The following is a 13,121-nucleotide window of genomic DNA, read 5'->3' as shown; positions in this document are numbered from 1 at the left end:
AGAAGGAGAAGGAGAAGGAGAAGGAGAAGAAGGAGGAGAAGGAGAAGGAGAAGGAGAAGGAGAAGAAGGAGGAGAAGGAGAAGGAGAAGGAGAAGAAGGAGGAGGAGGAGAAGGAGAAGGAGAAGAAGGAGGAGAAGGAGAAGGAGAAGGAGAAGGAGAAGGAGGAGAAGGAGAAGGAGAAGGAGAAGGAGGAGAGTGACTACAATAATGATAATAATATGGAAAATATTTTGAACTAGATAATAAAAGGGGTAGTTCTAAAAAGTAGCTACAAAGGAAAGAAAGGAAATAGATGGAACTGTGGCAAAAAGCAGAGGAGGGAGAATGACTTTGAATCAGAGTGTAGGATAAAAAGATAAAATTGCATGATGAACAGACTAAATAAACAGGAGAGTGTACTGAAAGTGGCATGTAGTAAAATGAACATTTATTATCACATCTTTAGAAACAAACCCCACGGCAAACACAAAGCAAAGGTAAGCTGCCGTGTCGTTTCTGCCTTCGGTGCACTACAGTGGAGGATAAACGATGACACCTTGAAAACAACAGATGAAAGAGGACAGCTTTCAGAAATGGAGACATCTTCCCTGAGCAACAGCCACGCGCAGATCAATGCACTTGGGCAGAGACCTTGTCCGTGGTGACGTGGCGATGGTAAACTGTAGCCCGACAAGCACCTGCAAGGCTACAAGCCCCTGTCTGGCAGAATTAGTCCCAAGTTCACACTCAGAATCCAACTCGTATTAATTCCTCTGTCCTTCTGAACTCTGTATTAAATACCTATTGTGGAACATTAATTAAGTCTTGTACTGTGTATTTTTTTTCCATACACATCTTCAGATTTTTCTTCCAGATTAAGACAATGTACGGTATCTGTGCATGATTTTCACACACACACACAAAATCTAAATGCCTTAAGGTATATATCCCTGGCTAAGAAACAGAAACCTAAGGTCTCATAAAGTACAAATTAATACCAATAAGGTAATAACAGAAATAAGGTAAAGGTTATATGAGAACAATAAAGTAATAAAATCTATAGTAATGATGAAAATATTTTAAATTACTCTGGAAGTGCTACATTTTTAAAACTTTAAAAACAAGAAAAGTTGGCGAAATGTTTAATGTTTTTTTTTTTCTGTTGTTGCTTGATTTCTTTCTAGGTTCCAGGTGCAGAGAAGTGTAACAGACCCACAAAGTTATAGAACCGTGCGAGGCAGCTTTCAGACAATCTTCCGAACAGAGGGGTATGTGACCTCTTTTGTACATGGTCTGTCTATTGATGTGGTCATTTTAATGTCCTTGCACTTGACAGATTTTCTTGTTCACCATAGTTTGCTTTCCTGTCCTTGTCTTACTAGGAAAAACATTCTGAAAAGTGTGCCTTCCTATATTTATATAATTTCCTAATTTGAATGAAAATCAAATATGTATATAGTGGAAACTACTATAAGGCTATAAAGTTTTCTCAATTGTATTTTCTAAACATAACAGCTATTTTTACTTTAGGACTTAAATATAATACCCAAATTCATTCCTTCCTCTTTAGCCCACCTCCATTCCTTAGAGTCAGCCACTCATTCACCGAAACGCTTTCTACCAGGAATACCTCAGTGACTGTCCTGGACTTAGAGTCATGTAGTTGATTTTTACTGGCCTTTCTGTCTTTTATTACCATCTCTCCAGACTTGTTGTTAGTCCTGTAGAAGCCTTCTTGCAGGAGTCCATTCCTCTTCTACCTTCATTGCCAGGGAACTCCACCTCTTGGTGCGGATCCCAGACTCCATCCTTCCCACGGTCCCTCTCAGCCTTCTTTTCTAGTTTATCTCCATTCCCGTATCACTCTCAGACCTTTAGAAGCACTGTCTCTCTCTGGGACCACAAAGCCACCACACTTGCCTAGGATCCAAAGCAAAAAAGAAAAGATCAAAGAACAGACAATGCCCAGATATTGACCCCAAGAAACACCTCAAATGATGTAACTCCAAATGCTTAGGCCCCAACACAAAACACCAACACGTCTGTGCCAAGACAATATGCCTCCTCTAGAAGTCAGAAACCTTATTACAGCAGGCCCTGAGAAATGCGATTCAGCTGAAGCACAGAGAGAGACTTAAAAGATAGAGGTTATGAATATATTCAAGGACTTCAGGGAAGAATGGATAAACCCCATAATGAAGTCTGTGAAAGCTCAAAAAGTCAAAGTAAGACATGAAAGCAGAATGTAACAAAGAAATATAATCACTAAAGAAAGCCCAACTTGAAATAAATCTGCAAAAATTAAGGGCGTCAAACACAGAGTTCAGAAGTAAGACTCACTCACAGATTATAAAGCATGGAAGGAAGCATCTTGGGGGTGGAGGACAAGGGGAAAGAAAAGGGCCCCTCGGTCACAGAAAACAATGGAACTAGGAACCACAAAAAAGAGGAGACACGCAATGTTTATCTTTCTGAGTGTGGGTCACTTCCCTCAAAACAGTTTTCTAGATCCATCCATTTACCTGCAAGTTCCATGACTTCATTTTCCTCTCAAAGATGAATAGTACTTCACATTTGCACTTACGTTTCTCTATTTTATAGCTATTGCGAACAGAGCAGAAGCAAATATGGCCATGCAAGTCTGTATAGTGGGATAAGGAGTCCTTTGGGAGTATGACAAGGAGTACTGTAGCTGGGTCATGTGGTAGATCGATTCATAGCTTCTCAGGGGGTCTCCACAATGACTTCCAGAGTCATTGCACCAGTGGTAAAGCGTAGGTCCCCTCCTTTCTCCATTTCCTTATCAGCATTTGTTATCAATTGATGTCATGATTTCAGCCACTCTGGGTTAAGATGAGATTTACTCTGTGTGTGTGTGTGTGTGTGTGTGTGTGTGTGTGTGTGTGTGTGTACTCCCACCCAAGTGCACATAAACCCCAGCCTGTGTGTAGCGATCAGAGGACCACTTATGGAAGCTGGTTCTCTCTTTCCACCATGTAGGTTCCAGGGACTGAACTTGGGCTGTCGGGACTGTCAGCAAGTGTCTCTACATTAGTGTCAGTTTAAATAAGATCGGTATACATACTCTGAATTCCCCATGCAACTCTATGAAGTAGGACAGATAAAGGAACTAAGACTAAAGAGGTTAGCATCAAGTGTTAGGGATGTATCGGATGCAAAGCTAGATCTACTTAGGCTGAAAGCCTGGCAGTTCACCATTGAAGTCAATTCCTCATTTGTCAGGTGACACTTTCCACGCCATTTTGCTTGATTATTATTTCATTAAAAACTCTATGATGGCTATCTCACCATGCCAATATAATTTATTTATCTGTGTACTATAGTTTATAAAATGAATCTCTTTGTGATTTTTCCGCATTTTCACGATTGTAAACAACATATATTTATATGCTTACACATTTTATATACATATGAACCTGTAAGACCAACTGTCATGTACATTTTATTTTACTTATACTAAGAAATTACTTTTTATGTATGGACTGGCATTGTGCCCTAAATATTTAAAAATTTTCATTTCTTCTCACTCTCCTAAAGTGGGACAATATGAATATTATTTGGGCAATCTGTCAGTAACATGCATCTCCTGTTTGCCGTCTGATACATAAGAAATAAAGTTATATTAAATATTACTGGGGCTCAACACAGTTTTAAATCATTAGGGTCATTTCTTGCATGAATTAACAGTTTGTAGCTTTTACCTATTTCTCTTGGATTAGTCCTTTTTTATTATTATTAACTTGTAGGAAGTTAGTATAGATTATATTGTATACAAAATTCTTTATTACATATATCAAAAGCTTTTTTACTCATGTGACGTTTATCTTACAACTGTAATCTATTAGTGGTTTTAGAGTTTAGGGTGTTCCATATCATGATTTTGGTGATAATATATATTTTTCCTTTGAGCTACATAGCACACTAAAAGAACAAAAAAAAATCACATTCTCAACTACAAGACTATATGGACATTTTTAATTCATCCAGAAATTCTTGCTATAGTCTTGTGTATAAGCATTATATTTCATTATTAAACGATTCAATTATCCAAATATCACTTGAAAAAAAACCCACACTTCATTCACTAAGAGTGGATTGTACACTTCAATTAACGAACTTGTACGAGCTCACCATCTTCGCTTTGGACACTGTTCCCATGTCCTTTTGTTTCCTTGCGCTGTCTAACTGCTTGCAGGCATCACACATTCTCTGCCAGTACCATACTGTTTTAATTATTGTATCAGCAAAGAATTTGGGACCATGTAAAAACTTGTCTTGTGGTATAACGTTCAAGTCCCTGTCATGGTGTGCAGAGCTGTTACTAGCACCTGTACCTTCCTCTTCAGGCTCATTTTCATACACAGATGTGCTATAGGAAACGCTATAGGAAGAGAGGTGTGCAGGCTTCTCACCTATCACTCTTAGAACTTTAGCATGTTGTCTTCCTGGAATTCCTAATCCATCCTCTTCATTCAATAATAGCGACTTCACATTTCACCACCCCGACCACCTTTTCTCTGGCATATGCTGGATCGTTCTCCCTCCGTCCCCATATATACGCTGCATAAAATATGCCCTGTCGTGAGCATCCTAAACCCTCAAAATATGTTTCCCTAAAGGCCATTTCTCATTTAGCTTTGCATTCCCAATGTAGCGCATGGTCTGAGGAGAGACAGTGTAAGTCTACTACACACGTGATTGGAAGTCCTCATAGCTATACTGCACTGCTGTAAATCAAACCGAGACGGTTGAGTCATTTGAGTCATGCTGAGGGCCACACTCTGTGATGTGATAACAAGGAGCCAGACATTACCAGCGTGCCTGTATTGATGACAAGGGCTATAACTGGTGCTTGCTTTGCTCAATAGATATATAAAATTAAAGAAATCATAGCATATTTAGTCACCGAGATGTCCCTCTACAGGAAGAGTCCTGTTAGCATTAGTAAGCTCTGTAAACTGTAACGGATATCCCTGAATTAGATACGGGTGATCCTCAGCCAGGCTCTTTACTTCATTTATGTTTTAGGGAAAACTGATGTCTCTGCTTTGATATCAAATAATACAGCAAACGCACAGTGTGTGTGGTCCTTGTAAAACAAAATTGGCCTTTTCCTATACTGTATATATAATTGCTTCTATAGCAAATTGGCATTTCTCTGTGGTGCCTGTAGATCTGGGCATGCTGTTGCCCAAAGATCAGAGGGTTCTGTTCTTAGAAATAGAAATATTTGTTAAATAAAAAAAAATACAAAGGAAAAGGAAGCATGTAGATTTTGATGCCCAGCATGATCACTTAATAGCTTTAAACTAAATAAAGACCAACAAACAAAACTGAATAAAAGAAAGCCTTTTAATATATACTGTTAATCTTTTCTTACTAAAAGTAAGAGATTTTTATTTCCTTACTTGGTTTTTTGAGGGTACCGTGTTCGCAGGCGTGGTTTCCAGTGCATAGAGGTCTGCTTGAGATCCAGGATGAGAGCACTATTCATTTGATGATCGCATTTCTCTAGGTTAAAAGGGTTGAAAGCTTAAAGACTACAATCTTCGTTTGCCTAGGTTCTGCGCACCCACATTCCATGTGTAGGCATAGGAAGGGGTCCTTACTATTCTTCTCAGCAAAGTGTCCAGATTTCGGCATACTATAAAGAAGGCCATGCTGAGCCACTGCAGGCTCTCTTCCTTCTACCCTGCGTTTTCTTAAACACATAGCTTGCACTTTTGTTAAAGACGTAGCTTTTTTTATTCCAGATTTAAAGAGTCACTTAACTTAAATTTTTTTAACCTTTACAAGTTTTCATAGTTTGTAATTCTCATAACCTGCTCTCACCAAAGAGGCTGCTGCATCTAATGTAAAGGGGGGATTCAGAAAACGAATATAAGAGATTTGTCCCTGTCACCATGGTTCTTTCTTTCTCTCTGGTCTCAGAAGTAAACTACCCAAATAGGTCCATCTACTGTAATACAGTAATCCTAAAAGACAAAAGGCACAGCCAACTTGATTAGGGGCCTTTAAAGCCAATATGTTTCACATGCAAGCTTACCTGAACAGCCATGCCTGGCATCCCTGTCCCCATGTGTCCCTGCAGCCGACCTTCCTGGCATCCCTGTCTATGTGTGTCCCTGCAGAAGGTGGTCCTCACAGGAGAAGATGCTATTTTTACTCCTCAGCTGAGCTGAGCCCTGCAGAAGGAAGCAGGAGGGGAGAGAGGAGGGCTGAAATGTTCCAATTCATTAGAAAGAGGTGGGGATTATGTTAGTAAAGTCAGGACAGTCTGCCCACCTCCACCCCTATTCTTCCACCATTGCTCTAGTGTCTGTTCTTCCTGAAATAAAGAGAAAACCAGGAATTTAACAGAACTTAACTTATCCTTATAGGACATGGAAAGGAGAACATAGAACAATCTGTAATGTCATCAGCATTGCACACAGTATTCCAGGGTTTCTCATATGTTATTTTCAACACAGCCTATCAGCACATCATTTTGTATTTTTTTTCTGAGGTTACTGAAGATCAGAGAAGTTAATGACCATATCATAACTATGTTTTCTTTTTTATTATACTGTGTTACTTTTCACTAAAAGACCACATTTTATTACTTATTGATTAGGAAGAAGATGATATAGAAATAGTAGGTATAAAGTTACAATTTTCAAGTAGTTATTATATAATTTTTTTGGCATTTCTGCTTTCAAATCACACAGCAATTTAAATCATCCTTTGTCTCTTCCTCAAGTGACTATGAAAGCCCCCAACAAGTAGTATATATTCAGTCAACCAAATCTTGGTGATTCTGTGGCACCACCTCAAGCCCCTGCAACTCAGGATTTAATCCAATCATGCCACATTCCTTGCAGCCAAGGGCGTAAGTTCGTGGTTTTTAGTCAGTCAGCTCTCATCTTGTACGATCCTTAGGTCTCTTATGACAATAATTCTTGGGCATTGGTATGCTCAAGGCCAGTAACTAGGAAACAACTAGGTCAGATTAAACTCAGCTTCAAATGAGAAACATGTTGATTGCTGGTGCCTTCCGAAATATGGTATTCTTCAGAAAGTATTGCTGTAGAAAATATGTGGTTGCTTTGGGGAGAGCATCGGAACTGTGTTTTGCTTTGCGATTTGTTTTCCGTAACCACTGATGCTGCACCGAGTATCATCTTACAATCAGAGCACTTGGTGATTATAATATTTTCTAGTTAAATGACATTTAAGGCCTCATTTTACGAGCTCCAGCATAATTGGCTAATTTGGTAAACTCCAGATGTGTGAGATAATGTGCCACTCATTTAAGTGCCTTTCAGACGGCATAAATGGCACAGCCCCAGGAGGTATAATCACTCCTTCTTGTTTTCATTAAGAAAGGGAGTGAGTGGCTGGTGACACAGACAAAGGAAGGAGGATTCTGCCAGTCTAAATCAACAACTTGGTAAGATTTGGAGGTTCTATTTTTCATCAGTGGACTCACTCAAAGACCTTTGGCTAAAGTGTCTCAGTGAGTCTCCTTTTCAAAAAGTGGTTTGCTGAACCACTAACATGGCTAGCTGGCTCTCAGGCAGTCTTGGAAAAACAGATCTACTCTATTTCTGCCTTGAAACTGCCACTCATCTCCTGTAAGGGGAAGCATTGGTGCTGAACAGACAGGGCAAAGCTAACTCTTCCCAAAGCTGTGAATTGTAGTTCTTTCGGTAATCAATAGCTTTACCACCTAACAGGTTGCAGCTTCCCAAGGTCCATTAGTTGATGCTGCTGCTTTTTTTTTTTTTTTTTTAAAGAGAAATCAGCTCGTCCATTCAGCATTGCTAAGCTCAGGTAGAATAGGCGACTTCCTCATCCTGTACCTGCACACTCTTATCTGACTGTAGATCTCAAAATATGACATCAAGCAGACTGGAGCCATTGACTTCTTCTGTTTCTTCTATTTGGAAAAGGGAGACAAGAGATGCTCAATTATGGATGACATAGATACAGTGTTATCTTTCTTAAATGATCTCTGTTCCTTTGTCAAGTTGTATGCATGTTTCTCAGTATGATGTACTGAAGTATAAACAATTTGTCAAAGGAATACAGCTCATTTAAGAATGATAATGCATATGTATCATCCACAATTGAGCATTATTATCTGTCTTCTTTGATGTCTCCAGGGGATTGACTCCAGGATAATTATAAGATGCCAGCAGTTATCCTACATAGGGATTTAACAACGTAGGATAAAGGAGTTGATATTCTGTCTTCATTGCTGATCTCATGCCGTTCTGGAATAGTCTTTTGATGCTGGCTTTGTTTATCACACATCTTCCAGATGGAAGAGGAAGGCTCAGACACTCTCCCTACAGTACTGTTGTATTTAAAACTGTGTTCTGGCCTCTGCCATTTATGAAATATGTCCATGTGCATTACTACACCTGATACTCACAGGCAGACAGGTGGTAAAAGTGATTGTAATTATAGTTTTCTCGTCCCTCAAGAATTTGTACATCTTGTGTCTACCCTTTTGAATACCTTAAGCCAACTTATTTTTATTTTTTATGAAGTTTTTTATTATTTAAATGCATTTTATACATCAAACATGGATAATATTGAGTATTTTGAGAATCAAATAATACATAAAAAATTGTTCAACTTTTATATTCATGTCCTTTCAAACCCTAAAAGCATCATTAATAAACATTTAATACTATCAATAACTGAGGATCCCTATGTATACTGCTGAATACTAAAGTGTTTGAAAACATACAAAATATTATTTGGGAATTAAGCATAGTATACAAGTATAAAATAATAAAAATGAATCATTTAAAATGTATTTAAAAGCCCTTATATGATACCATCTGACATAGTGAGAGAGTATTTAAAATGCATTATATATCTGTGTACATTGTCTAACTATAAGTTTACTTAAAAAAGATCATCAGTGTTTCTAGGAGAGAAATAATTTTATCAATACGTATATTTTAAAAAATTCAAAATAGCAAAAACTCTTGAAGTTAAACATTAAGAAAATGCTGATTTCAAACCCAGTGAGAAAAATTATCAAAATATTTCCATGATGTTTGTCAAACATGATTTTAATATTTCCAGCTGCTAATATTCAACAAGCAGAAAAATCATTTTAAGATATATTTCATTGTTGTCTTCCTTTTCATTTCTGATTTTGTTAATTTGCATACTGTCTCTGTGCCCTCCGGTTAGTCTGGCTAAGGGTTTATCTATCTTGTTGATTTTCTCAAAGAATAAGCCACTGGTTTTGTTGATTCTTTGTACAGTTTTTGTTTGTTTGTTTGTTTGTTTGTTTGTTTCTATTTGGTTGATTTCAGCCCTGAGTTTGATTATTTCCTACCCTCTACTCCTCTTGGGTGTATTTACTTCGTCTTGTTCTAGAGCTTTCAGGTGTGCTGTCAAGCTGCTAGTGTTAGCTCTCTCCAGTTTCTTTTTGGAGGTACTTAGAGCAATGAGTTTTCCTTTTACCACTGCTTTCGTTGTGTCCCATAAGTTTTGGTATGATGTGTCCTCATTTTCATTAAATTCTAAAAATCCTTTAAGCTTTTTCTTTATTTCTTCCTTGACCAAGTTATTGTTAAGTAGATCATTGCTCAGCTTCCATATGTATGTGTGCTTTCTGTTGTTTTTGTTGGTATTTAAGACCAGCCTTAGTCCTTGGTGATCTGATAGGATGCATGTGATTACTTCACTCTTCTTGTATCTGTTGAGGGCTGTTTTGTGACTGATTATATGGTCAGTTTTGGAGAAGGTACTATGAGGTACTGAGAAGAAAGTATATTCTTTTGCTTTAGGATGAAATGTTCTATAAATATCTGTTAGATTCATTTGGTTCATAACTTCTGTTAGTTTCACTGTGTCTCTGTTTAGTGTGTGTCCATTGCTGAGAGTGGGGCGTTGAAGTCTCCCACTATTATTGTGTGAGGTGAAATATGTGCTTTGAGCTTTAATAAAGTTTCTTTTATGAATGTGGATGCCCTTGCATTTGAAGCATAGATGTTCAGAACTGAGAGTTCATCTTGGTAGATTTTTCCTTTGGCAAGTATGAAGTGTCCTTCCTTATCTTTTTTGGTAATTTTTAGTTGAAAGTTGACTTTATTTGATATTAGAATGGCTACTCCAGCTTGTTTCTTGGGACCATTTTCTTGGAAAATTGTTTTTCAACCTTTTACTCTGAGGTAGTGTCTGTCTTTGTCACTGAGGTGGGTTTCCTGTATGCAGCAAAATGTTGGGTCCTGTTTACATATCCAGTCTGTTAGTCTACGTCTTTTTATTGGGAAATTGAGTCCATTAATGTTAAGAGATATTAAGGAAAAGTGATTTCTACTTGCTGTTATTTTCATTGTTAGAGGTGAAATTATGTTTGTGTGGCTATCTTCTTCTGGGTTTGTTGGAAGATTACTTTCTTGCTTTTTTCTGGGGTGTAGTTTCCCTCCTTGTGTTGGTGTTTTCCATCTATTATCCTTTGTAGGGTTGGATTTATGGAAAGATATTGTATAAATTTGGTTCTGTCATGGAACATCTTGTTTTCTCCATCTACAGTAATTGAAAGTTTTGCTGGGTAATTAGTGTGGGTTGGCATTTGTGTTCTCTTAGGTTCTGCATGAGATCTCCCCAGGATCTTCTAGCTTTCATAGTCTCTTGTGAGAAGTCTGTGTAATTCTGATAGATCTGCCTTTTATGTTACTTGACCTTTTCCCCTTATTGCTGTTTTTTTTTTTTTTTTTTTTTTTTTTTTTGGTTTTTCGAGACGGTTTCTCTGTATAGCCCTGTGTGTCCTGGAACTCACTTTGTAGACCTGTCTGGCCTCAAACTCAGAAATCCGCCTGCCTCTGCCTCCTGAGTGCTGGGATTAAAGGCATGCACCACCATGCCCAGCCTTATTGTTTTTAATATTCTTTCTTTGTTTAGTGCATTTAGTGTTTTGATTATTATGTGACGGGGGGATTTTTTTTCTGGTTCAGTATATTTGGAGTTCTGTAAGTTTTTTGTATGTTCATGGGCATCTTTTTCTTTAGGTTAGGGAAATTTTCTTCTATAATTTTTTTAAAGATTTATTTTATTTTTATGAGTACACTGTACCTGTCTTCAGACACACCAGAAGAGGGCATCAGATTCCATTACAGGTGGTTGTGAGCCACCATGTGGTTGCTGGGAATTGAACTCAGGACCTCTGGAAGAGCAATCAGTGCTCTTAAGTGCTGAGTCATCTCTCCAGCCCTCTTCTATAATTTTGTTGAAGATATTTACCGGCCCTTTCAGTTGGAAAGCTTCATTCTCTTTATAACTATTATCCTTAGGTTTCATCTTCTCATTGTGTCCTGGATTTCCTGGATGTTTTGGGTTAGGAGCTTTTTGCTTTTTGCATTTTCTTTTGACTATTGTGTCAATGTTTTCTATGGTATCTTCTGCACCTGAGATTCTCTCTTCTGTCTCTTGTATTCTGTTGGTGATGCTTGCATCTATGACTCCTGTTCTCTTTCCTAGGTTTTCTATCTCCAGGGTTGTCTCCTTTTGTGATTTCTTTATTGTTTCTATTTCCAGTTTTAGATCTTGGATGCTTTTGTTCATTTCCTTCACCTGTTATATTGTGTTTTCCTGTGATTCTTTAAGGGATTCTTCTGTTTCCTCTTTTCTGGTTTTTTATCCCTAGCTGTTTACCTATGTTCTTCTGTATTTCTTTAAGGCAGCTATTTATGTCCTTCTTAAAGTCCTCTATCATCATCATGAGAAGTGATTTTTAGATCAGAGTCTTGCTTTTCCAGTGTGATGGTGTATCCAGGGTTTGCTATGGTAGGAGAATTGGGTTCTGATGATGCCAACAGAAACGTTGGTTTCTGTTGCTTATGTTCTTACACTTGACTCCCACCATCTGATTATCTTTAATGCTACCTGCCCTCACTATATCTGACTGGAGCCTGTCCTTCCTGTGATCTTGATTGTGTCAGAATTCCTCAGAGTTCAGCTCTCTCTGTGATCCTGGGATCCTGGAATCCTGGGTATGTCAGAGCTCCTAGGAGTCAAGCAGCCTCTGGGACCCTAAGATCCTGGTGTGACCAAGTTCCTGGGATCATGTAATTCTGTGATCCTGTGGTCCTGGGTGTGTTAGAGTGCCTGGTAATAGAGCTTGCTCTGGTTGTTGTGGGACTGACTGTGGAGTTCTTACCCAATATCTGCTCAGGGCACTGGCCCAGACAGGAAAGAACTTGTGCCACTGGTCAGGCAGAGTTCCTGGGTGCCTGGGTCCAGCTGGTCCCAGTTACTCCCTGGTATTGGGGCAGATGTTGTGTCCTCCTCACCTATGGTGCTATTAAGTCATCTTTTGATAATTTATAATATCAAATATACTATAAATATGTTATACATGATTATACTACATCATTTAAGAGAAAACAACCAAAGGCAAGTCTTTATTTATAATCAATACAAATATAGTGTGGCTTGGTTAGCGTTACTATTACTGTCATGAAACACCATGACCAAAAGCAAGTTGGGGATGAAAGTTTATTTGGCTTAAACTTCCACATCATAATCCCTCTTTGAAAGAAGTCAGGACAGGAAATCAAACAGGACAGGAACCTAGAAGCAGAAGCTGGTGTAGAAGCCATGGGGAAATGCTGCTTACTGGTTTGATTTTCCTGACTTACTCAGTCTGGTTTCTTATAGAACCCAGGACCACCAGCCCAAGAATGGCAACACCCAACATAGGCTGGATCTTCCCCCATCAGTCACTAATTAAGGAAATGCCTTATAGCTGGGTCTTATGGAGGCATTTTCTCAATTGAGGTTCCCTCCTTTCACATAACTCTAGCTTGAGTCAAGGTGACTTAAAACTATCCCGCACACATTATTTTTAGATTTTTGACCTACAGTTTATTGATTCCCCAGACGCAGAATTTGTACGTATAGATGGCCAATTGTAATCTCTTTTTCTAAAAAAAAAAAAAAAAGGTTGTGTAGCTAACAATTTGAAGTTTTGGCTGGCCAGCAAGTGTTGTGCATAAATGGAGAAAGGGTAAGAAGAAACAATACAGAAACTGTGGTACATTTACACAATGGAGTACTACTCAGCTATTAAAAACAATGAATTTATGAAATTCTTGGGCAAATGGATGTATCTG

The 13,121-nt window shown here is 38.3% G+C and overlaps 1 protein-coding gene across 1 annotated transcript in view; it reads left to right on the top strand.

The window, feature by feature from the left end:
- Slc25a21 (solute carrier family 25 member 21) overlaps positions 1 to 13,121 on the top strand; it is a 463,351-nt gene that overhangs the window by 327,033 nt on the left and 123,197 nt on the right. The window contains exon 3 of the mRNA XM_021202516.2: positions 1,164 to 1,247. Within this exon, the coding sequence (XP_021058175.1) occupies positions 1,164 to 1,247 (84 nt within the window). The remainder of the gene's footprint in view (positions 1 to 1,163; positions 1,248 to 13,121) is intronic.

Source organism: Mus pahari, chromosome 7, assembly GCF_900095145.1.
Source record: "Mus pahari chromosome 7, PAHARI_EIJ_v1.1, whole genome shotgun sequence".
In the NCBI taxonomy this organism is placed as follows: domain Eukaryota; kingdom Metazoa; phylum Chordata; class Mammalia; order Rodentia; family Muridae; genus Mus; species Mus pahari.
This window is presented reverse-complemented; position numbering and strand designations above follow the sequence as displayed.